General features: G+C 39.0%; 1 protein-coding gene across 1 annotated transcript; it reads left to right on the plus strand.

The window, feature by feature from the left end:
- Positions 1 to 8,243: 8,243 nt before the first annotated feature.
- LOC308664770 (renin-like) lies at positions 8,244 to 24,923 on the plus strand. The gene is made up of 9 exons (XM_081322262.1): positions 8,244 to 8,607; positions 11,188 to 11,344; positions 11,484 to 11,607; positions 20,867 to 20,985; positions 21,232 to 21,428; positions 22,209 to 22,331; positions 22,615 to 22,756; positions 23,208 to 23,306; positions 23,531 to 24,923. Exons 1-9 carry the CDS (start codon positions 8,438 to 8,440, stop codon positions 23,690 to 23,692), a joined length of 1,293 nt encoding a protein of 430 aa, XP_081178388.1. The 5' UTR covers positions 8,244 to 8,437; the 3' UTR covers positions 23,693 to 24,923.
- The last annotated feature ends 855 nt before the right edge of the window (positions 24,924 to 25,778 follow it).

Consider the following 25,778-nt stretch of genomic DNA (forward strand, 5'->3'; position numbering starts at 1 on the left):
TTGTAGGTTTTTGAGCATGACCTTGCTAGCTTGTGAAATGAGTGCAATTGTATGGTAGCTTAAACATTGTTTGGCACTACCCTTCTTTGGGATTGGAATGTAAACTGATCTTTTCCAATCATGCAGCCATTGTTGAGTTTTTCAAATTTGCTTGCATATTGAGTGCAGCACTTTAACAGCCTCATCTTGTAGGATTTTAAATAACTCAGATGGAATAGCATCACCTAAGCTGACCTTTAAATTTTTAACCAAATAGATTGAAAAAGGTGCCATTTTAAGGATAAACCAATTGTAAAAATTAAATGTATGGACATTTTGAGGTTTTATTTTCACCATGAATCATGATATTTTGGTGAAAAATAGAGGCTTGGCTTTTCTGCCGAAGGGCTTATATTGTAGGTGGTATATATGGTACCTGTTTTTTAAGAATTAGTCATTGTTTCTTGCTTTCTTTAACACCAAACATTACAATAAAAATCATAATGAATAAACCACATTAAAGTTAATGTATTACTTGTGTTAATTTGTGTGTTGTATTATTTTGAGGCAAGAAAATTAAAACAGCAACAAAAACAATATAGCAATGAATGTGGTACAATGTACCATACAATTTTGACTATGTTTGGAATCTTAAGACTGATTTAGTATTGCCAACAACTACCCATAGCCATCGCTGCATATCTATGCTATGAAGAGGTAAGCAGAAGTTACAAAGGGCTGCAGACAGTTCAGCGCAAACAACCACCCGTTGTATGGAAGAGTGTGCCATGCATGCTGATTGGGTCCAACTTCCTGCTGGAAAGTGCGGGGGAAGGGCACATTCAAGTGGGAAATGTTAAAATTCGCTGATGTATAAAAAGAACTCATATGCAACCGCCCCTGAACAAGGGACTCATACTTTCCTTTCATGCGCAATGCTGAAGAAATCTGCTCCAGCCTTTATTCAGTGAATATCAGTTTGGAATTTTTTTTTCCAAATTTAGTAAAGGGAATTCTCATCACATAGTTGCGTCTGAATATAAGATGAAATTGGTTCATCCTTTAAGGAACATTCCAGGAGGTCCTTGTTTTATGCACAATACCTTTGCATCAAAAGCAAATCTTTTAAAACATAATCTTGGGGTCCTGTGAGGAACAACTATTTCTTATACTACATAGTTCCCTCGAGTCTAGAGAAGTATATTTCACTCTGGGAAATTTTAAGAAGCGAGGACTTCAACTCCCAGAATTCCCCAATCAGCATGCTGGCTGATAGCCATCAGTTGCTGGTCATCAGTTGCTCCTTATCCATTGAGGCACTAGTAATGGCTGGCAATTTTCTTTCCTTCTGTATGCCTATGAAGTAAAAGGTAAAGGTAAAGGTTCCCCCGCACATGTGTGCTAGTCGTTTCTGACTCTAGGGGCTAATAATAATAATAATAATAATAATAATAATAATAATAATAATAATAATAATAATAATAATAATAATAATAATAATAATAAGTTGGAAGGGACCTTGGAGGTCATCTAGTCCAACCCCCTGCTAAGGCAGGAAACCCTATACCATTTCAGACAAATGGCTCATCTCCGCTTCAAAGCCGAAGAGCCAGCGCTTGTCCAAGGACGTCTCCGTGGTCATGTGGCCGGCATGACTAGATGCCAAAGGCGCACGGAACACTGTTACCTTCCCACCGTAGCGGTCCCTGTTTTTCTACTTGCATTTTTACGTGCTTTTGAACTGCTAGGTTGGCAGAAGCTGGGACAAGTAACAGGCGCTCACTCTCTTACGCGGCACTCGGGATTCGACCTGCCAAACTGCCGACCATCTGATCGACAAGCTCAGCCTCCTAACCCACTGAGCCACCGCGTCCCTGATATGTCTATGAAACAGGGAGAGAAAGAGCAGGGCAGCTTTGGAATGCCGGTTGCTTAGGATGGGCCCAGCAGGAGACAAAATACACAAAAACAGACACCCACTTAGCATATTCATGTACCATTCACTCTATTAGCAGAAACTGGAAGCGATTTAAATTTGGCCTCTTTTTTTAAAAAAAATGCAGCTAAGTTCTTCCCTTGCTTCACCACCCCACTATGTTCCACACACTTCTCCCTGCCACCCCACCATCACAATTGCATACTTACCTTTTGAAGATCTCCAGAACTCAGGAGGTCAGGGCAGGGAAAGAGGACAGGCCACTACGTTGCTGAGCCACATGGCACAATCCCACAAGTGGCTGTCTTTTTTGGGATGACAAATAACACTGGTGAAGCTAAGGCTGGCATTAGCAAAGGGGGAAGAAAAACCCTCTTGGTTTGCTTTTTGTCACTAACACTATGGATGGTGGCACTGGCAGACCTAAGGCTAGCATTAGTGAGATAAGGAAAATGAGAGTTCTTTCTTTTTTCGCTAACATTAGGGAAGCTAATGCTAGTTTTCATTTCCTCACTAACCCTAGCCTTAGCTCCACCAGCATTGGCATCATTAGTGTTAGTGAGGAAAAGCAAACCAAGATCCGCTTTTAATAGCTTCTTTGATAGGTTCTGGAGTCTTTCTGAGGTTAGGAAGTGGAGACATGAATCTCAACAAAACAACTTCTACTTCATCCCATATTGGAAATTTGGAAGTCCCGTGAGATAGATATATAGATTGCCATATTTAAAATGTCCCTTAAGAGTAACTTAGAGTAACAAGTGAGGGGAAAAAATTATTTAGACATGAAAAATTGACCAGGTTAATGAATCATCTTTGACCAAAAATCTTACTCCTAAAATCAAGTCTATATATATAAAAGTCTTTATCCTACTATTGCAACCATAGAACACTAAGTTATAATGTTTTAAAATCATGGTTTGTTGAACATGCCATAATAGTTTGGCTTGTACATCATACATTGCACTTCATAAAGCAAAATTAAGAGCTGTATGTGAACAGGGCACTGACACAAAAGATAGCTAAATTGTTAAAGCACATGGCAGTATTTTCTGGAAAACCACTTGCATTAACCTCACCCCACATGTGGTGCTCCAGATGGCTCTAGCTGGCATCATCTCCAAACTGGCTGTGTTGGAGAAAGCTGATTTGTACAATTGACAAATGGTAAAAATCCTAATTGGTTTAGCTTAACCCTCTGGGCTGCAAAAATCCAGTTGACTGTTAGATAGCAGTGCAGTTATAGGAAACCCTAATTCTCTGCTATCAATTTTTGGTCATCTGGACTTGTGCAGTCTAGAATTGGAAGTCCCATCATTGCTTGCATTAACATGGTTAGAACGTTCAGAGATTGAAGTTATGATATGCTCTGCTCATGCTATAACTCATTCTAAGAACATGTATTGCACAGATGAGGCTTTTTACTAGCAAGCAAACAACGGAAGAAGAAAAAAGTAAGACCTAAGGGAAGAAAATAGTTCACCACAGGTATTCCAGCAGAAGTTGGGGAATCAGACATAATGGAGGTGGAAATAGAAGATCTTGAAGGAAACTACGGTAGTTCTAAAATTCTATGATTCTAGAAGTTGCATATGCTATTTAAACCTTAAACTTTTCATTTATATTATATTTCTGAGACACTGGCACAGTTTGCTTCCATTGCTTCTATTGCTTTTCCCTCTAAGCTACTTGAATTATTTCCTTCCTCATTAAAATGACATGGCTTAAATAGCTATAAAGCACAATGCTGCCCTTGAAAGCCTGGTTTGGATCCTTTAGATTTCTCCCTAGGTCTCAGCTGTTAATTTCTATAGAGCTAGTTTAGCTATTGGAGGAGATAATTGAAAATACATTTTTTTAATGAGACAGTTGAATCTAGAGGACTAACCTGCCCTGGGAGAAGGTGCAATAGATAAATACAGTACACGTAGACAATTCTCCCAGTGGGTTTAACAATGTTGTTGGATATGAGTTTCTTAATAGTAAACAAAAGAATATATAAATGGACAATTGTCAGTTAAAATTAGCTATTTGGCATCAGTTCTTCCCTGCCATGTTTTTCAATTAATGTTGAGACTGTATGACAGAAACGGGCAAAACAAAGTCACCAAGATAGTGGCTTGCATACCCTATTGGCTATACTAGCTAATTAAGACTCCAGCAATATCTGGAGAGCCATGTTTCCCAGTCCACAGTTACGTGATGCATTACCCAACAATAACATTTAAAGACAATGAGTTATACTATTGTATAATTTTTTAAGGACAAGAGTCTAATTCATCAGCCCCTTCAGGGACCAATTGTGTGAATGGGTGCACACAGGTGTAAACTCCTCTTTCAAGATTTTTAAAAGATAGAGTTATTGGCAATGAAAAGTTGTGCCTATTCCATTAGAGTTTAAGTATAGGCCTATATTGCTGTCACTGGCCACAAACATTTCTTCTCTGAATTTAAAAATGGTTCTGCAGCCTGAAGTGATGTGAAAAAAAACTGTCCTTCCCTTGGTGAGATTGTAGTTTGTATTTAAGCAAGCTCTGTTAGATGACCTGGAACTTGATTTCTATCTGCTATCTAACCTCCCTAGGCTTTCTCATGTCCCCTTCACAACTAACAAACGCAAGAAAGGGTTAGTAGCTTGTGACCCTCTGCTTGTAACAACTTGCCCAGAGGCCAGTGAGCCAGGCAGTGTGACGCAGCCCAGAGCTTTAAAGGGTGGGAGCGTCTCAGCCCTCATGTGGGAAAAATATCAGGCAATAGTCTGGTTCCCAAAAAAGAATCCATTCTTTAATAAACCTTCAGCAAAAAGCTACAGCAGGAGAATGGGAAACAGAATGGAATTAAGAAGACTAAGTCAAAAAGGGTTGTAGAAAAAGTCTATAGCACTACAGTATATACAGTAATATACTATATAGTCTATAGTAGTATAGAGAGAAGGCATAAAATGACTAAGTTTGTTTGTACAATACATTGGCCATAGTTTGGTCGGGAAACTCAGGCTTTCTGGTTTAAAACATAGTTTGTGGCTTAGCATGATTTATTATTGCTTAAATGTGGCTTAGTACAATCTGTGTTTTTAAGCAGACAAATCAAAAGGAAAACAGGTAATATCATACAGTTTCCTGAACAGTAAAATTCATATGACCAAATATATGTTTTATGAATGGCTTGTGGGGTTTCATAAAGAGTGTGAGATGTTATGATTGAAAATCTGTGTGTTCAGCATGGACAGAACTAGCAGTTCAGCTACATTTACCACAGTAGTGGATAATCCACTGTTGATACATAGTTCTCATTTATTGACTGCCTTGTACAGTGACCATTTGCAATTACGACTAAGATGAAAAAATAACTATATGACCATTCTTTGTATTTACAACCTTCTGTAAAGCAAAGGAAAGCTGAAGAAAAATGATAACCACAGTTGCAGTTTTACTTAGCAACTGCTTTGCTTAATGAACTAACTTGCTGTGGTTGCTATGATGGCTAAACAAGGACTACCTGTAATTTTATTAGCACACTACCAGATTTCTATAGGTCCTGGGCAGCAAAGGCCAAGTTGGGAGGCTCTTGCAAGTCTCTGAGTGAACAGGAGTCCTACAACTGGTAGCAAAGGAATTGACAGGGATGTCCAGGCTGATGCGCCGATTCCCTAAAAATTAAACTTTACATTTGAGGGTTAAATCCTTTTTGCAGTTAGTGATGGCAATTGGAATGTTTCCTTCCAGTGTATAGAAGTATGCATTCTCTGATTAATTATGGTTTTAAATTATCTTTGGCATGCAACTTGGGCCATAGGAATATATTTCACTGATAAAAGTTTTATGGTTATATTCATATCAAAGATTAATTAAAACTGGTGGAATGAATATGTGGGTATGTGAAAATTTGTCCAGTGATTTCAATATCAATCTATGTCATTAAAAAGTTTTACCCATGCATAAAAGACCTTTGCACCATCCCTTTGTGGCCTTTAGCTTGGTCTGAAAAACTAACTTGGGGGGGGCAAAGATCCTTGCTCACAAGCATAATATTTCAAGGCACCCTGTGGGAAAATAAACAGAATCGATGCAAAAGTGTCCTAACATCCTCCAAATTGCTAAAAACGATGGGAGGTTGTATTGATGAACAGAAGGCAGAATGTGATATTTCCTGCCTTCAACACAGTCCAAATATTTGCTTAAATTGAACAATGAACAATCAGGTGGTTAATCCATACAGCAGTAGGGCCAGTCTCTGTTCGTTTATGTCAACGTGTATGATGGCATCAATCCTGCAAGGCCACTTTCACATTATGTGGTCCTCCTATCCAGTTTCTTCTAGCTCAGCCACAGTTCAACTCAAATTACAAAATGGAAGCTTGGAAAGGACAGGGCAAACTGTTTTCCCAGTTGCAAACATTCTTGCCTCAAACCACTTCCATGGAGCTCCCTGGCAAATTTCAAAGACAATCTTCTCAATGAACTGGATTGCATTTTTTAGTCCATTTTGCGGGCCCTGTCAAAAAAACCCACCCAACCTTAAACAATAAACACTGAACTTTTATCTCACCTGCTTATTTATTTATTCATTCATTTTATTTATCTATCATATTTACATGATCACCCTTCTTACAAAAATGTGGCTCTGGCAGCATACAAGAGCAACTGGGCAAAAGTGAGCATTTGAACTCTCCTAACCTCTCATATTCATGTAGACGGCACCTTGCAACCTACACACACAGTTTCAACATATTTGGAAAAAGACCCAAGCACCTGCAAGAAAACGGGGGAGGGAATTAGGTCATCAATCATGTCATCATCACCATTTAATGGGATTTATTTTCAGCAAAAATCACATACGTACTGATATGTGATATTAAGCATGATATTTGTTGTATGTTTTGGTTCTGTGATCTTGCCTTCTCTTTTGGAAAGAAATAGGCATGGAGCAAGGTTAGAAGCAATAAGACCAAATAACCGCCCACAGAAGCTAGGGACCACTAAATGGATTTTAATTGCAATTTTGATGTGCCTAAGGTTTAAATGCTCCACATCGTTATGCTGAATAAGAATGATAGGGAGCAAATGTATTAGCAGGCACCTACTTGAAAAGAAACTATTGAGAAAAGATACTCCCAACTCCTATCCTTTGCTGGTGATCTAAAAAGATATAAAGGTAAAGGTAAAGGTTGCCCCGCACATGCGTGCTAGTCGTTTCCAACTCTAGGGGCCGGTGCTCATCTCCGTTTCAAAGTCGAAGAGCCAGCGCTTGTCCGAGGATGTCTCCGTAGTCATGTGGGCGGCATGACTAGACGCCAAAGGCGCACGGAACGCTGTTACCTTCCCACCGTAGTGGTCCCTATTTTTCTACTTGCATTTTTACGTGCTTTCGAACTGCTAGGTTGGCAGAAGCTGGGACAAGTAACAGGCGCTCACTCTGTTACACAGCACTTGGGATTCAACTCGCCAAACTGCCGATCTTCTGATCGACAAGCTCAGCGGCTCAGCGTCCTAACCTACTGAGCCACCGCGTCCCTACCTAAAAGATATAAATGGTACCAAATGCTGCAGAGAGATCAAATAGGACCAGGATAGGTGCAATTATAGTTTTACATAATTAAATAGCTTAGTCTGAATGAAAACTATAAGCATAATTCATGTATTTGGTAACTTGTAATTATGATCCTTGGATGTTTGAATATTAAAAAAAATAGTTACATATCTTTTTAATAGAAGAAGATACATCATACCATGCCAAATTCTACATTTTGTAATCTATGGAGCTGCATTGTAAATGTTTGTCTCAACAGATGAAATTAAGCTTTTTCTTCTCTCCCTTTCCTACGTGGGATGGCCTTTATATAAGCTTTACAATTATAAACAGAGCTGGCACAAAATAGCACCGTGTAGACTGTTGAGTATTACCTGAATCCTGGAAGAGTCCTCACCTCCAGATATGGCAACTCATGGCAATCCTTTCTAGGTTCTTGCCAACCTAGAAAGCAGGAGACTGTGAGTTCTAGTCCCACCTTAGGCATGAAAGGCAGTTAGGTGATTTTGGACCAGTCATTCTCTCAGCTCAACCCACTTAGCAGGAGAAGGAAAGAGTATTAGGTATATTTGCTACCTTGAGTTACTTATAAAGTAATATGGGAGGATAAAAATCAAATAAATAAATAAATAAGCCTCCATAAGAAACAAATCTAATAGAATCTATATTTAGAATTATAGTTGTAGCAAGGAGGTTTTATTTTTTTCCCCAAGAACGTTATATTAAAACGGCAAGGTTGATTTACTACGGAGATATTTTAAAACTTAAGGTACGTAAAAAAGTTCTCACTTTGCCTCATTGGGTCTCATACATTGAGCTAATAGTACACATAAAAGAGATTGAGTGGACACAAATATTAATGTGTGTTGACCAAACTGACCTTTACTAGGAAACAAGGTCAAAGCTAATACCTCAAAGGTGTCCTCCCTCTGCCAATGGGCAAGATTTACTACTGTTTTCTTACCAATCAAAACTCAGCAGAAAATAAAACTGCCCATGTTTGGCTATAAAAGCCTACTGGACTGGTTTCCTTTTTCACACAAGACAAGAAAAAACAGCTCAGGAAACAGCATCCATACCAAAACCAACAGAATAATGCTGCGGTCTTGGGAGTTTGTTCTGCTTATCTCTTGCTCTTTGTGTTTTTCCAGTGATGCCTTCCAAAGGTAAGACTATGTCTTTTATAGTATATCACCTAGTAATTGACCAAGGTAACAACCAGATAATAATGCATCAATAATATGAGATAAGAATCAATGAAATATTCTTTCAAAACAGAAAAGCTTAAAATTACTGCATTGCCAGTTCACTGCAAGTATCTGCTGCCATCTGGAGCCACCCATTGGTATGTATCAAACCAAGCCAGCTTCAGGCTGTGTGTCAGCTAGTTGCAAAAAGGCTGTTTCACATAGCAGGATAGCCACAACTATACATCCCATTAAACTCACTGTGGGAAGCAGGGGTTACAACAAAATGTATTAAACAAATAATGGGGGAGAAGGCTATTGTAGAAAAGCAGGCAAAAAGAGAAAACAGGAGGCCGTGTGGGTTATAGCAATACAGGTATTCCACAGCCAAAACCTCAATAGGCATAAAATTAATTCTCTCTATTCATTTACTCTACTCACCTTTGGAGTAGACTTTGTTGAGCAGTTTTATCTACCTGTCTGCCTGTCAAATCCTAGCCTTTGGGAATGCAGCTGAATTTCACCAACTCCTGAATTAAATTGGGCTATTTTGGACAGATGAATAAGAAACCTAAAAACTGAATTAACTCTTTCAAAAAAGCTCATTAGTAGCTCAGAATCTGGGGGTGCATAAAGAAGTGGATTTTTTTCCAGATATTGACACCTTTATCCCCAATGTCTCTCTGCAAAAAAGAAAATGTCAAGGTGAAGAGACATCAAGGAAGGAAAGAATAAAACATATTTTGATAACCGGGAGCTCTAAGTGCTGAGTACACCCAGTGATTTTATTAGAGGGATTCTGAAGAGGGTTGAAGTTATTTAGTGCAGGATTAGGCTGATGTTCTATTTTTTGCCGCTTCTCTACCAGAAACTGAATTGCCACTTCAAACAAACAAACAATTGGTCCATGAGTCTTGGGAAGATGTATTGTGGAAAATGAGGGGTCCTTGGTATTCTCTGAGCTTGGTTGTTATGCAGTAGTTGTAAATATCTGTAGCTCAGGTGTAGGATGAGGGTGAAGGTTCATTCACCAAATTTGTTGGTTGGTTTCTGAATGTTTTGTTGCCAGTCTAGGTAACATCTTCAGCATCGTTTAGGGGATGTCTGTGTCAGAGCTTGGTTGTTATCTTGCAGATGTTTCATTACTTAAAATAGGTAACACCATCAGTGCTGCACGAACACAGTATGAGCACTGATTATGCTACCTAGTTTAGGTAATGAAACATCTGCCAAAATACAACCAAGCTCAGAGAGTACCAAGGACCTCTCATTTTCAACAATACATCTTCCCAAGACTCAGAGACCCTTTTTTTTTGGAGGGGACACTTTTTGTTTCTGGTAGAGAGAAGTGGCCAAAAATATAGAACCTCAGCATAATCCTGCACTGAATAATTTCAGCTCTCTTCAGAGCACATTCGTTCTTTCTTTGGTGTTGTTGAAAAATGCTAAATGTTTTATTCCTTCCTTTTCTATGTTTTGTTTCACATCCACCTTCCTCTCTCTTATCCAAGTGTACTTTCAATGCCTCTGATATCATAGAATGGATATTCTATTTTTTTTTATTCCCCAACACCATTAATATGCAAATGTTATAACAACAACAACAATAATAATAGAAAGACTGTGACAAAGGCAAGCAAGGGTAGTACCAATAGTAATAGACACCTTGGGTGCAATCCCAAAACAACTGGAGCACCACATGAACACTATCGTCATTGACAAATTCGCCAATTGCAAAAGGCGGCCTTACTAGGAACTGCTTCCATCTTGTGACGATATCTGTAATACCATCAAACATCCACATCTGCCTATCCCAGGTCCTTGGTAAGGACTTGATAGGTAGACAAAAATGCCAAATCCAGTCTGAACATCTGGATGCTGCTTCTGGAAGTCCATTCTGGGCCTGGGCAACAAAGAATTAGCTATCGGTTCTGACGAACTGGTGCGAACTGGCTGAATCCCACCACTGGGACAATACCTTTAACACCATTAAACAACATCTGCCTATCCCAGGTTCTTGGGAAGGACTCAGTAGGTAGGTATAATTGCCAAAGCCAGTCTAAACATCTGGCTTATACTCAATGAACCATAATAATAACATTCTTTGATGATATATTTAATATTATTTAAAACACAATATCTGCCTATCCCAGATTCTTGGGAAGGACTTGGTAGCTGGATGAATCCAGTCTAAAACATCTGACTGACTGTGCGATGACTAATAATAATGATGATGATATTGATGATAATGATGATGATGATGATGTTGGAAGGGACCTGTTCTGGCAGTTCAGTGTTTTGGATTCAGTCTCCCAAAAGGGCTTCAGAAGCAGCACTCACTTTTTCTTAGCATTGCATGTTTGCCATTTTGCATTCCAAAACAAGACCTTATCGCTTCCGTATGATTTATTAAAACAAATCATGAAATGCTGAAGGCTTTCTCTATTGGTCTTGGCAGTAACTTGGCAGTTGTGTCTGTTGACCTCCGCATATATTGCAAATGTGACTGTATCTGATTCACCTTCCAGTGTACACAATGGTCTTTTTTCTACCTGTCAGAATTTCACTCAAAAAAATGCCCTCAATCCGCGAAACACTGCAAGAGATGGGCATGAAAGTGGCAGACGTCCTTCCTTCTTTGAAGCACCATATCTCCTACCTTGATGAAGGGCTTCATAACAAAACAGCACCTACCATACTAACAAACTTCCATGATGTAAGTGCGTCATATGTTCCGAAAGAAAGCAGACAGCAAATAAAGACTAGTCAAACATTTTATACTGATATTGATGGGATGAATTATGATTTTTTTTCTCTAACAAAAATGTTCTTTTCTGTTATGATCTGCCTTTCAGACGCAGTATTATGGTGAGATAAGTATTGGAACACCAGCCCAGATCTTCAAGGTTGTCTTTGACACAGGATCAGCTAATCTTTGGGTGCCATCCCACCAGTGCTCCCCATTGTACAGTGCCTGTAGTAAGTTTTAGATAGAACAGGATATGAGGATTTCTACCCTGGGGCATTTTCCCATTATGCATGTGGAACAAAATTATACAACTGGTATCTTTATTCCTGTCACAATACACTGACAACCTAACATTGACTTTTCTTATCATTTGCACATAAGATTCTTGGACAATTACTAGCATGCAGCCATGAGTGGCACTGTGTGCTGAATTAATGATGGGTTATGAATAATAAGTTACCTGATATATTAGTGCATTAAAAAATAGAAAAACAATTTAAAAGGTAGCACTGAATAATATGACACATGATTTCGGATGTTAATGTTAATATAGAAAAATGAGTACTAAATCATTAATATAATTAAATTCACAATATCTAGTACTGCTTTGATGCTTGATGCTCTTCCTGTTTTCTCCACAACAATAACCCTGTTTAAGGGATGGGCTGAGAGAGATTAGCTCAATCTGACTTTCATGCTTAAGGCAGGATTACCACGTCCTAGCCCCTTATCTGAACATTTTGTTGCCAGGCTAGGTAACATCTTCAGGGATGTTTAGGGGATGTCTGTGTCAGTGCTTGGTTGTTATCTTGCTGATGTTTCATTATTAAAATAGGTAACACTATCAGTGCTGCGTGAGCACAGTATGAGCACTGAAGATGCTACCTAGTTTAGGTAACACTAAACTATAACACTAAATCAGGAGTGTCAAACTCGCAATGTCATGTGATGTGTCACGACGTTTCGTGACTTTTTTGCCATTGCCAGCAATGGGGTGGGTGCGGTTTTGCTATGATGCATCTGGCCCATGGGCCGGCATTTTGACACCCCTGCACTAAATTATATTGTAACCAATACGGTATATGCTACAGAACATGGAGCACTGAATTCAAACAAAGAAAGAATCCGTCACTTAGCTTGAATAAAATATTCCCTAAGCAGTCAAGTCAGCTGGTAATTGATTAATCTACCCAGCTGCTTAAAAAGTGAGACATTTTATCTTCCCCTCCTTTCCCATTGGTTTGTTTATCTTCATTTCCCATGTATTTCAATGGGAAATAAAACTTGATTTTGGAGATCTCTCTCGAGAATTGTTCTCAGAAAAATGATAGCAAAGCAACCAGTGTGGAGCTTCTGCAATGGCTCAAGGGAAGTTTGGTTCATGTGAAAAAGCTTTCTGTGAGGAGTGAGACTCTATTTCTCCATCCTCAGGGCTGTTCCATACAGCTTCAATGATTTTTTTATTTATTTTATTTATTTATTTTATTTTATTAGATTTATATACCGCCCTTTCCCGAAGGACTCAGGGCGGTTTGCAGGGTATTTAAAAACCAAACCAATACAAAATACAAAAGTTAAAAAACAATTTAAAAAGATTAAATTATCGCTAAAAATAAAAACCCCAGTTAAAAATTCTCAGCCTGGGCCGGAGAGCTCAAAGAGCCAGGTCTTCAGGTCCCGGCGGAATGAACGAAGGTCAGGGGCAGGCCTAAGCTCCACAGGCAGCTGGTTCCAGAGGGCAGGCACACCCACAGAGAAGGCCCTCCCCCTGGGTGTTATCCGCCAGCAATCTTTTACCGGCGGCACCCTGAGAAGACCCTCCCTGTGTGAGCGCACTGGACGAAGGGAACTTGATGCTGGCAGCAGGTGTTCCCTCAAATAACCCGGACCCAAGCCATTCAGGGCTTTATAGGTCATCACCAGCACCTTGAATCTCACCCGGAGGGCAACCGGAAGCCAATGCAGCTCGCGGAGTAGAGGTGTTACATGGGAGTATCGGGAAACCCCCATCACAACTCGCGCGGCCGCATTCTGCACCAGCTGAAGCCTCCGAGTGGTCCTCAAGGGCAGCCCCATGTAGAGACCGTTGCAGTAGTCTAAACAGGAGGTCACGAGCGCATGAGTGACTGTGCGTAGGGCATCTCGGTCCAGGTAGGGTCGCAACTGGCGCACCAGGCGAACCTGGGCAAAAGCCCCCCTGGTCACGGCTCCTATGTGATCTTCAAAATTGATGCATTTTCTCCTGTCCTTGAGATGGGAAGAAAGTACATTTTCCAGAGAACCAATGGCTCCACAGCCTACCTTTAGTATGTCTCAGAAGAGGCTAGTAAGTAGAGCTACAGTTAGCTTCTGCTTCTGCTGCTGCTATTGAAATCCATAGCAGACCTTTCAAGCAAACCATTGATGAACTTCTTTCAGGTGTGTTTTTAGTTTTAGTGTTTAGTTTTTCATGTTGTTAAAAACATTAGGTTTCCCTGCCCCTTTGTAAACTAGGGCAGCAACTCCTCAAATGAAAAAAACCACCCTGAACCCTCTGTCCCATTTATAGCTTTTTAAATCACCAGATTACAATACTTGATCTGTGGCTGCAGGTCTAGTGGGCAGGGAAATCTTCCCATACTGTTGGCTTCACACAGAAACTCAGGGCTGGGCTGGTTAACTTAGTTCTGTTTTAAAAATATAAGCAAAAGTCTGTATAGTTCCCAGGAAGTTGGAAAGGTCCTCCATGAAGTCATAGAATTTTACAGAATAACAGAAATGGGAGGAACTTTGGAGGTCTTCTAGTCCAACCACCTGCTCAAGCAGGAGAACCTAGGTCATTCCAGTCTCTTATTGAAAGCCTTCAGTGATGGAGCACCCACAACTTCTGAAGGCAAGCCATTCCATTGGTTGATTGCTGTCACCATTTGGAAATTTCTCTCCTTGGTTAGTTTCTATCCATTGTTTCTTGTCTTGCTTTCTGGTGCTTTGGACAATAGTTAGAGCCCCTCGTCTCTGTAGGAATCCCTCAAATAGTGGAACACTGCTATCATGTCTCCCCTAGTCCTTATGTCAATATGACCAAGGCAAAATAAGTTGTAAGGGAAGTCCTTTTCTCAGGCAGCCAAAGCAGAAATGAACATAAAGACACTGAATCCTGCAGCTGAAATGGATTAGATAGACCCACAGTGGGCCAATTGTAACCCAGCAGGTCACCAATCCTACAAAGACAACACTTTCATGACATGTGAGAGAATTTCCTTGTTTTCCCATGGAAAACCCCACTTTTCTACCACACTAGTCTGGATGCACTTTCACCCTGCCTGAGCAGTGGGTTGGCAATGAGACGAAGGGTCCACCATAAGGATATGCTCTCTGCACAAGGTACGTGGGGCATCTTCAAAGATGTGTGGATAAGCCCACAAAGGGAAGGACCCCATTCTCAATGGTCATGCATGTGATATTATCTAGTGGAACACTGTTCAATAAAGATGCATAGGATTGTTTGATCATTAGTGAGAGACTGTGAGTGACAGGCAGAGCACACTCAGTTGGTGTGAACAGAGGCAGCACAGTCCTTTTTTCGGGGGGGGGGATGGAATTGAAACTACAGGGAAGAAACATTTGAGAGGGATTTTACCTTAATTGTATTATGTTTGTCTGGAGATTTACTGTTGTAGTTTGTAAGTTTATGTGTTTACCCTTATTTAAATATTTTTTTTATTGAAAAGTTTTACAGTACATTTTATCTTTAACAATCCCCCCTCCCCCTCCCGTACCCATCCCTCCCTACCCCTCCCCCCCTACCCCCCCCCGACTTCCCAGAGCTAAGTACAAGGTATAAAAACAAAGAACAATCATAAACATCCATATGCTAAAAACAATAAACTATTAACTCTATCGCCCTCTAGCTCATATAAAATGACTACAAGCAATACTAATGTTACATATAAAAAGAAAGAAAAAAAAGAAAAAAGAAAAGGAAACTTATTCAAATGCTAAATGAAACTTTTTAGTCCCATATTTGTTCTGAATATAATCAATCCACTTTTTCCACTCCATAATATAACATTCTTGCGAATGATCTTTCAAGTAAGCCGAAATCTTTGCCATTTCCGCCAGGTCAGAAACCTTTAGAGTCCATTCTTCTATAGTCGGCAGTTCCTCCTTTTTCCAATATTAACCTATTAATAGTCTTGCTGCTGTAATTAAATTCAACATCAACTTAATGTCCACAACAGTAGCATCTGTAATTATGCCCAGCAAAAACAATTGCGGACAAAACTTTATCCTTTGCTTAAAGATCTTCTGCATATTCCACCAAATTTTTATCCAAAAAGCCTTAACCTTTTTGCAGGTCCACCATATATGAAAATACGTTGCATCTTCACCACCACATCTCCAACATTTAGGTTGATAATTTGGATACATACTTGCAAGCTTTTTAGGATCTAAATGCCATCTATAAAACATTTTATAAAAGTTCTCTCTTAGGTTTTGGGCTTGTGTGAATTTTACGTTCCTCACCCAGATCTTTTCCCAAGTATCCATTGTAATAACTTCTTGGATATTCTGGGCCCATTTTATCATACAGTCTTTAACAAGTTCTGTTTCTGAGTCAATATCTATCAATGCAAGATAAATCCGTTTAATATGTGCTGGACCCTGATTTCTAATTTGCTTTATCAAATTTTCATCAATCATTGAGAAACCAATTTTCTGGTCTTCTTTCCACCTGGCACGTAATTGAGTATATTGGAACCAAGTTTGAACAATCTTCTCATCTCGCAAGAGATTGTACGGCTTCAAACACCAGACGTTCCTTTCCAAACTTAAGATCTCCTTATACGTAGTCACATCATGTTTGAAGCCTACATTTATGTTTTCTATTGCATGTTTCGGGATTGCCCACAACGGCATCTTGCAGTCTAACTTATGTCTATACTTCTTCCAAACTCTCAACAATGCCTGTCTTAAAATATGCACTTTAAATATATTATCTACCTTCTTATCATACAACAAATATGCATGCCAGCCAAATAACAAGTCGTGGCCCTCAAGATTTAATAATCTCCCTTGTGTCAAATTAATCCAATCACTTATTCCTGACAACACAGCAGCTTCATAATATAATTTAAGATTAGGCATTTTAAGACCACCTCTTTCACGAGTATCCTGCATAATCTTAAGTTTAATTCGTGGCCTTTTCCCTGCCCACACAAATTTATTGATACCCCGTTGCCATTCTTCCAAATTAGAATCTTTTTTAAGAATCAGTATCATTTGGAATAAAAATAAAAATTTAGGCAGGACATTCATTTTCACTGCTGCAATTCTTCCCAGTAAAGACAATTGCAATTTTTCCCAACTCTCCAATTCTTTTTGAATTTTTCCCCACAACTTTTCATAATTATTTTTATATAACTTTGCATTTGAGGGTGACAGATACACCCCCAAATATTTAACCCTTTTAACAATCTCAAATCCAGTTAATCCTTCTAAAAGGGCCTTTTGCGGTATTGTCATATTTTTGGCCAAAATTTTTGTTTTTTGTACATTAACCTTAAATCCAGAAACCTTCCCATATTGCATTATTATCTCCATCAGGTCCACAACAGAGCTTTCTGGCTGAGTCACCATAACAACCAGATCGTCTGCAAACGCCCTCAATCTATAATCCTGATCTCTAATTTGAATACCCTTAATTTTTTCCGAATTCCGTATTTTTATCAATAATATCTCCAATGTTAAAACAAATAATAAAGGTGATAACGGACACCCTTATCTTGTGCCCTTCTCAATATTGCATACTTCAGTCAGACTATTGTTAACTATTATTCGGGCAGTTTGTTTTTGATATAATGCCCTAATTGGTTGTAAAAATTTATCCCCAAAATTCATTTTATCTAAAACTTTCATCAAAAATTGCCAATTCAATTGATCAAAAGCTTTTTCAGCATCTAAGAAAATTAGCGCCGCAGGGATCTGGTTGTTCCTTTCCAAAAACTCCACCACATCAACTATATGCCTCACATTATTTTTCATTTGTCTACCACTAATAAACCTGGTTTGATCCCCATGAATCATCTGTTGCAAAACCCTCATCAATCTATTAGCTAATACCTTAGCAAATATCTTGTAGTCTGTATTTAAAAGTGATATTGGTCTGTAGTTTTTTACTTGAGTAGCATCTTGATCTTCCTTCGGAATCAAAGAAATAAAAGCAGTTCTCCAAGACGGAGGCACCTTTCCCCCCTTCTGAATTGTCTGAAACAATTCCCTTAATGGCTTTATCAGCTCCAGTTGTAGATGTTTGTAGTAGACCGCAGTCAGACCATCCGTACCTGGCGCTTTATCCAATTTCAATTCCTTAATTGCTATAAAAATTTCTTCTTCTGTTATCAATTGATTAATCTCCTCCTTTTGTTCCTGTGTAAGAACCGGGATGCTAGCATTCTTCAAATATACATCAATATCTGTTTCATTAATCTTCTCCTTAACATATAGTTTAGAATAAAAATCCACAAAGGCTTCCTTGATAAGATCCTGTTGAAACACAACCTTTCCTTTGTATTCAATTTTATCTATGTTAGAGGCCCTTTGTTTTTTCCTTAACCTGTAGGCTAGCCACCTACCTGGTTTATTGGCATTGCAAAAAGTGTTATGCCTAGCAAACCGTAAGTTAGTTGCCACCTGATCAGCCATCAACTTATCAAATTGTCCTCTTAACAAGTTAATAACCTCTTTAATCTTCACATCCGATGGATTCAAAATTAGGGCCTTTTCTTTTTCCCTAATTTCATTCTCCAGTTCTTTCCTCCTAATTTCCATATTACGTCTGTATTTATTATTCATATATATTAACACCCCTCTCATATAAGCTTTGCTAGCATCCCAAACCATGTCCATAGAAGTGTCCTTGTTCATATTAATTTCAAAAAAGTCTTTCATCTGCTTTTTACATTCTTCCACATTTCTCTGATTTCTAGACAAATTCTCATTTACGCGCCAGGAGCGCCTATCTCTATTGTCCTTATTGATCTCTAACCAGACTGGACTATGGTCAGATATAGTTCTTGCACAGATCTTTATCTTCTTAATCCTAGAAAAAAAATCATTAGTCAGTAATATAAAATCAATCCTAGAAAAAGATTGGTGTCTATCAGAAAAAAAAGTATAATCCTTTTCATGTAAATGCGTTTCACGCCAAATGTCTCGTAATTCCAGATCATCCTTCATTTCAAAAAAAGATTTAGGCAGTCTAGCATGACTCGGGGCATGTTTAAAAAAACCCAATTTGTCCAGCTGTACATCCAAGACACCATTCCAATCTCCCATAAAAATAAAAGATTTATAATCCAACTGGGTAATCTTTGTATGTAGTGAACTATAAAAGTCAGCTTGTTGTTGATTTGGAGCATACAGTCCAACTAAAAGCGTTTTTTTGCCTTCTAACAGCAAATCTATCATAACATATCTTCCTTGCTTATCTACTTCAATTAGTTCCGCTGTCAGAGTATTCTTAACATAAATAACCACTCCATTTTTCTTATTCATTGCAGAAGCAATAAATTGCGTACCCAACCTTGAATTCAACAAGTACTTTTGGTCCATAACCCTAATATGCGTTTCTTGCAAGCAAATAACATCAGTCTTAAATTGTTTTAAATATTGAAAAACCTTCTTTCTCTTCTGTGGTGAATTTAATCCATTAACATTCCAGGTTAGGAACTTAGTCACCATTCTTGGCATCCCGAAGCTTCTGGAGCACGTCTGCCAGAACCCCTGTAACTTCCTTAGGCCGCACCCCTCCCACAGCTTCACTGTAAGTACGCTTTGGAGGTTCCATAACTTTCTGCTGATCTTCTTCTTGCTCTTGTCTCACTCGTCTTAAAGCGGCACGCGTCATCCTCTGCTCTCCAACAGCTGCCGATGAAACTGTAATTTGATCCCCTCCAGCACCATTCTCCTCTGTCTGTGTTCCATCAGCATCTTGAGGCTTTCCCTCGCCATATCCCTTTACAGCTTCCAGAAGTGATAGAGGGGTTGCTTTTAAAACATTGCTGTAAAAATCACGTGCCTGAGTCACTGTAACCAGACGGTATCTTTTACCTTCATGCATCACCACCATGCCCACTGGAATCTCCCATCTAAACTTGATGTCACATTTCTTAAGTTCCTGTGCTAGGAAGGCAAAATCTTTCCTTCTCCTTAAAATCTTTGGAGGAATCTCTTTTAAAACCAAAACTTCTTGCTCAGCAACCACAAACTTAGTATCATAAGCAACTTGAATAACTTCATCCCTAATTGCTCTCTTTGTAAAGTAAACAACCACATCTCTAGGTAACTTCCTCTGCCTTGCAATCCAGGAGTTCACATGAAAGATTTTATCTATACTTCCCTCAATTTCAGCTGCTGATTGGCCCAGTATCACTTCCAAAGCCTCGGAGATCAGCTGCTTTAAATCTTCTTTAGGATTCTCTTTTAAGCCCCTGATTCTGATAGCAAACTCCATCTGATGGTACTGGACCAGACTCAAGTCTCCATCCATTTTATCCCTTATATTTTCATTCTCTAATACTTTTACTTCTAATATAGAGTTCTTTTGACTAAGATCCTCCACTTTTTCATCCAAGCTTTGCACACATACAACCACATTTTCAATTGTAGACAATATGTCTACCCTCATTGCTCTAAACTTCTCTTCCAGCTTCTCTTCCATTTTCTCCTCCAATTTCTCCTCCAGCTTTTCCATCATATCTGACATTAATTGTGTTTGCTTTTCAAAGGCATCCTGTAAATCTTTAAGAGTCAGTGCCGGAGCAGGTGTGGGAGGGAGCAAAGCTTGCAACGAAGTCTGTTGCACCTGGGAAGCCCCCGCACTCTGAAGAACTTTAGAGGCTTTCGTCGTCATCTTCCCCCACTTTCACTTGTTGCGCACTTTCACTTTTAATCCATAAAATCCGTTGAGCTAGAGAGTAAAGATAAAAGTCCACTTCACCTTGACCTCCTGTACCGCTCTGCCTGCGTCTTGATACTCAAGAGTCTTTCCTTCTGGCAGGGGTGGTTGCTAACGCTTGGCTCTGCTCCAAAAATCACAGAGCAGAGACGCTGCACAGCCCAGAGCAAACCCAGGCTTCGGGGGGGCTCAATCCTTCAGCCGCCCAAACTTAAAGCTCAGGCGGCCCCGGAGAGCTCAACCCCTACCTGGGGCCTCACCCCCTCCTCTTCTCCCGGGGAGGGGGCTTCCGAATCACCAAAACAGCTGATCGGCGCTGTTTTTCAGTGATTCAACAAAGCTGCGGAGCGGACAGCCCAGAGATGGCTGTCTTCAGCGTCGCATCACCACCGGAAGCTACCCTTGTTTAAATATTGTACAGTATGCCTTTCTGAAATCTATATGTTTCTTATTTCTTTGCCAGTAAATGAGATTGACATTTAAGGCACTTGTTCCTGATGATGCCTGAATTAATGTTCTACATATTAATATTCTTTCTTTCTTTCTTTCAGTCTCACACAATCGTTATGATTCCTCTGAATCAAGTACATATAAGCCAAATGGAACTGAAATTACCTTAACATATGCCCGAGGATATGTTAAGGGTGTCCTTAGCCAGGACATTGTCAGAGTAAGTGCTAAGAGGGTGATAATCATTTGAACTCCTGAAGGAAGAAAACAGAGAAAATGCTTTCCTACTATCAGGCACATCCAGGTTATTCACGGGCCTTCAAAAGTGGACCAGGGGGCCACAAATACGTGGGTGTCTATGGGTGAGGTGTGTGGGGGGGACAAATATAAAGAAAGAATTAAGAGTTATTTTTATTCAACTCATTGTTCCACTGCAGTTTGTTCCTTTGTGTGTACTTTTCTCTAGGTTGCTGATATTCCCATCATCCAACTCTTCGCAGAAGCTGTAGCACTACCTTTCTACCCTTTCATGTATGCTCACTTTGATGGAGTGCTTGGTATGGGCTACCCCAACCAGGCCATTGATGGGGTTATCCCAGTTTTTGATAAGATAATGTCCGAAAAGGTCTTGTCAGAAAAAGTCTTCTCTGTCTACTATAGCAGGTCAGTTTTGTTTAGGAATATAAAACCCACATTTCAGATTACTGGGATCAATGCATAATTTGATTGTGCTTTAAGTTCATTGTCAGAGAGTATTTTTTTTTCAGAAAATGTCCTATGCATAGATATGCTTGATATTTTTTGAAGACAATACTTGGATGTGTGCCTTAACTTGTCCCAAAGTTCACAAATAGTCAATCCTAGAGTGTTGCCTAAACCAGTGTCTGAAGCTTCTTTCAAGAGTTTGAATGGGGGCTCACAGAGTCCTTGGCTGTCGCCAGAGAATACGACTGCTTTGCAACATGGAATACCTTTTCAGGATTAGAGCTTAGTATAGGAGCAAGTGAAGTACAAATAACAAAGATAATATTGGATATTTTGAGGTCTTTCCTCTAGCTTCCCACAATGACGCCAGTAAACATTTCACTTTGTAGAAGATGGACCCAAGCAACGGGTCTAATAGTCTAAGGGAAAATTTTGATGAAATCATGACTGTTGGCGTATTTTGCAGCAGGCATCATCTCCGTACTTGGTTCCCACTCTCTTTTATTTTTGAACTGTGAATCACAGGTGATTTCAATAAATTCTGTCTCATTGGCAATCAGACTTTTGCTCTAAGCTTGAGTATTTTTGTTGGAAATACTGATTGCTTCAGAAGTCTTGGCTTAAAAGCAAAATGGCTCTCCTTCATAGTCTTTTAACGACAAAGCTTGTTAAACCTGGTGCACAGAAGTGAGCAAGAATAAAATGACTGTTTTGTGATTTTTTTTCCCTTTGGCCTAGACACTCAGAGTCGAACACTGGAGGAGAGATTATCCTGGGTGGCAGTGATCCCTCTTACTACACCGGAGACTTCCACTATGTCAGTATTAGCAGAGAAGGCTACTGGCATGTTGATCTTAAGGGGTAGGTTCCGTGTAATGTCAGAATAATAAAATCAAGACTCAAAGGGGGAGTCACTTGAGTCAACTAAAGATATGAAACATTAATTGCATTTTGGAAGTCAGCTTTTTCCAAGATGACTGTCTTTTATGAGATGCTAACAATAGGTTCCTCTTACAAACTATTGTGATATGCAGATCAAAGGAGTTCAAGACTTTGTTCAAGTTTTTTTTTTCATTTTGACATACATGAGGCTTATTCTTCAAAAGTACAGGAATGTCTTAACGCTCTTTTGCTTTCTCTGCAGTGTTTCTATAGAAAATGATATAGTACTTTGTCATGACGGATGCACAGCAGCTATAGATACCGGCTCTTCCTTTATTTCTGGACCAGCCAGTTCAGTATCTGTACTGATGAAAACCATAGGAGCTACTTTGGTAGTAGAAGATGTAAGAAATCCGAGCATAACTTTCTAAAACTTTGTCCTCTTCTCTAACCATGGGAAAAAGGAATCTAAAAAATACAGCAATGAGATATGAAACACATTTGATTTCCAGTCTCTTTCATGTAATGTCCAGGTTCCCTAGTGTTTAAAATTTTTAGTGTCCAACTTTAGCAATTTTTCCTTTTTGGGAAAAAAAACTTCATCGGTTTACTCAAAAGTGTAAAGCCTAGTTTCAACTGCAAGGTTGCTTAAGAGAAATCTAGATTAAAATCTGGATAGGAAGGAGAGAGTCCCATTGGAATTGGAAAAAATATTTTAGGTGGTTCCCCATCTTGATAACCTCTCTATAGTGATGGGAAAAGCTGACGTAAGATCTTCTCTTACTTGAAGCACTGTGACTTATAACATAGGAATTAAAAGACTTTCTGTCCTATATTTCCTTTATTCTCTCACAGTATGTCATTGAATGTAAACAAATTCATTTGCTGCCTGATATTTCCTTCCATCTCGGAGATATGACCTACTCACTCAGCAGTTCTACCTATGTTCTCAAGGTAAGATCTGGAGCCAGGAACAAATATGGGTGAACACCAATGTTTAGATAAAACGTGGAGGGTCAAAGGTGTGAAAAAATAAACTTTGGAGGGATTTTTGAGAGCTGGTGATTAAATCAAAGGTGTAACAGCCATTGGGAAGCAGTTCACGATGCTGCATTATTAGGTATTACTCAGGCATCTTGATGATTTACTTCCTTTTGGTTGCATTGTTTTCTCTGCAGCATTCAAACTATGGGAAAGGGTTCTGCACTGTGGCATTCTCGGCTATTGACATTCCTCCTCCTCTCGGCCCTCTCTGGCTTCTGGGTGCAACTTTTATTAAGCAGTACTACATTGAATTTGACCGGCAGAACAATCGGATCGGTTTTGCTACATCGTTCTGACAAGTCCCACTTTGGAAGATGCTCACATTTGAGAGATTGAACTTTGAAAGAGAATCGCTTGATAACAGATTCTATTATACAGTAAACATTTGGGTTCCTCTTAGTTGTAACATTTTGAACCCCTTAATTTCTTTCTTAAAAAGACAGATAATTACGAAGGACTTTCAGTTTATTTTGCATTTAAACTCATTTCTGCTTAGCTTCATCTGCTGGATGAATCATTTTGCAATGTCACCATGGCTTGGATTAGTATCAAACTAACTTCCAAATATTAGCTCCATTTGAAGATGCTTGTTTAGGATACAGACGTCACCTCCCTGTGATGTCCATAGTCTGTCTTCATTTTCTTACAAGTGTCATGCAGAGACTCCAGAGTGAAACTTCATCCTCCTACTGAAGAGAACTAAAATCTTTTGGTTCCGCCTATATTCTGATCACAACATTAAATGGGCCTTTTCCCACTTTGTGACCTTTTTCTTCAGAAAGATAGTATTATAGGAAAAGACAAATGTATTGCAATGCATGAAATGTGGCGTAATTGTTACTTGTCTATAAACTGGATAATCAATCAGAGATATTATCTTCCTGAAAATAGTACGGCTTAAGGCAGCATGAAGCAAAAAAGAGTGCTTCTCACATTGATCCTATTATTCTTCAAAATGCTACAATGTTTCACTTTTTTGTTACAGATTGAAAAATCCATTACTTTGAAACCAGAAATGTTTTCCACTAGTTTTAGGTTGGGTCATTTCTATATAACAAAAAAGGGCATACAGATTCAAAGGGCAAAATGTGATTCAGTGAACATATAAATCCATCCTTAGCAGTTGATAGGAATCTCTTGAAGCAGCTTTGCCTTTTCCTGGGACCAAAAACAGCCACACAATCCTGGAACAAGATGAGTTGAGTTTAAGGTGTTCTCAACAGGTGCTATAAGTGTACCCATATGTTCTCAGAATGCCATTTTACCCTATAGCCACATCTCTGCATGCACGGGCAAAGATGCATATACAGACTTACATACATTTATGAACGGTTCCTAACAATTTCCAAACTCTTTAATTTTGTGCTTATCTTTAACTTGGATATCCTCAAATGAAACACTGTCCTCTATGTGCAGTCACATGATGTTTCAACATGTATCACTCCTTTTTACCTAAAGGTTTATTTTAATGCTTTTTAATTTAATAAAGATTATCTATCTATAAAAAAGAAACAGAAGACTTTTGTGAAGCTCTTTTATCTTTGTTTTTTGGTAGTTTTACACTAAATATGCCTCATTCCACTTTCCTTGCCTCATGGAGGAAAAGATTACAGTATTTTTATATTTAAATTTAATCTTTCCCTCCGTGAAAGGGGACTTCAGGCTTGGAATCTTATACTGTCCTTTCACAACCAGAAATGTCCCCAAATCCCTGGGAGAAGATATATGGTCAGCACAGATTTAATCACATTCACAGGGGCTTCCCTGAATCACAGTTTTGCTATTAGAGTGGAAAGTCGGTTATGTTCAAATTAATAATGGCTACTATTTGACAGGAAACATAGTCTGCAACGCCCATCAACCAAAATCAGTTTGCAGATTTAAAGGAATTCCTTCCATCAGTCTGAGAGGAAAAGCTGCCTCTCTCTTGTTCCCTGGAATAAAAGTTCAATTATTTAGTAATGGAAATATAGAATGGCTTTTCCAATAGTTCTTGTTCATCTTCCCATCTAAGAATCTCTTAGATATTATTCTATATAATTTATCACAGCAGAAATTTGCTGCTAAGTCTAATTACCACTTTCTTTATTTACCTGCCTTTATTTACCTGCCTTTATTTACCTGCCTTTAAATAAGGATGATCTCAGGTTGGACGGATTTAGCTGGCTTTGACTAAGATGGATTTGAGTCCAAACCAACAAACCAGATTTTACACCCTATATATGGTGGGATGTAATTCTCCAGAATTAAATCAATGCTGAGTATTTCTATCACCTAAACCATCCATTATCACCTCTACCAATAAGTGACAGGACAATTTCCTGTCTGCCAATGTGTATGACCTAAAGATGATTTTGGAAGGAAGCCACTAGTGACCTGCAA

Source organism: Vipera berus, assembly GCF_964194415.1.
Source record: "Vipera berus genome assembly, chromosome: 3".
NCBI classification, from domain to species: Eukaryota; Metazoa; Chordata; class Lepidosauria; order Squamata; family Viperidae; genus Vipera; species Vipera berus.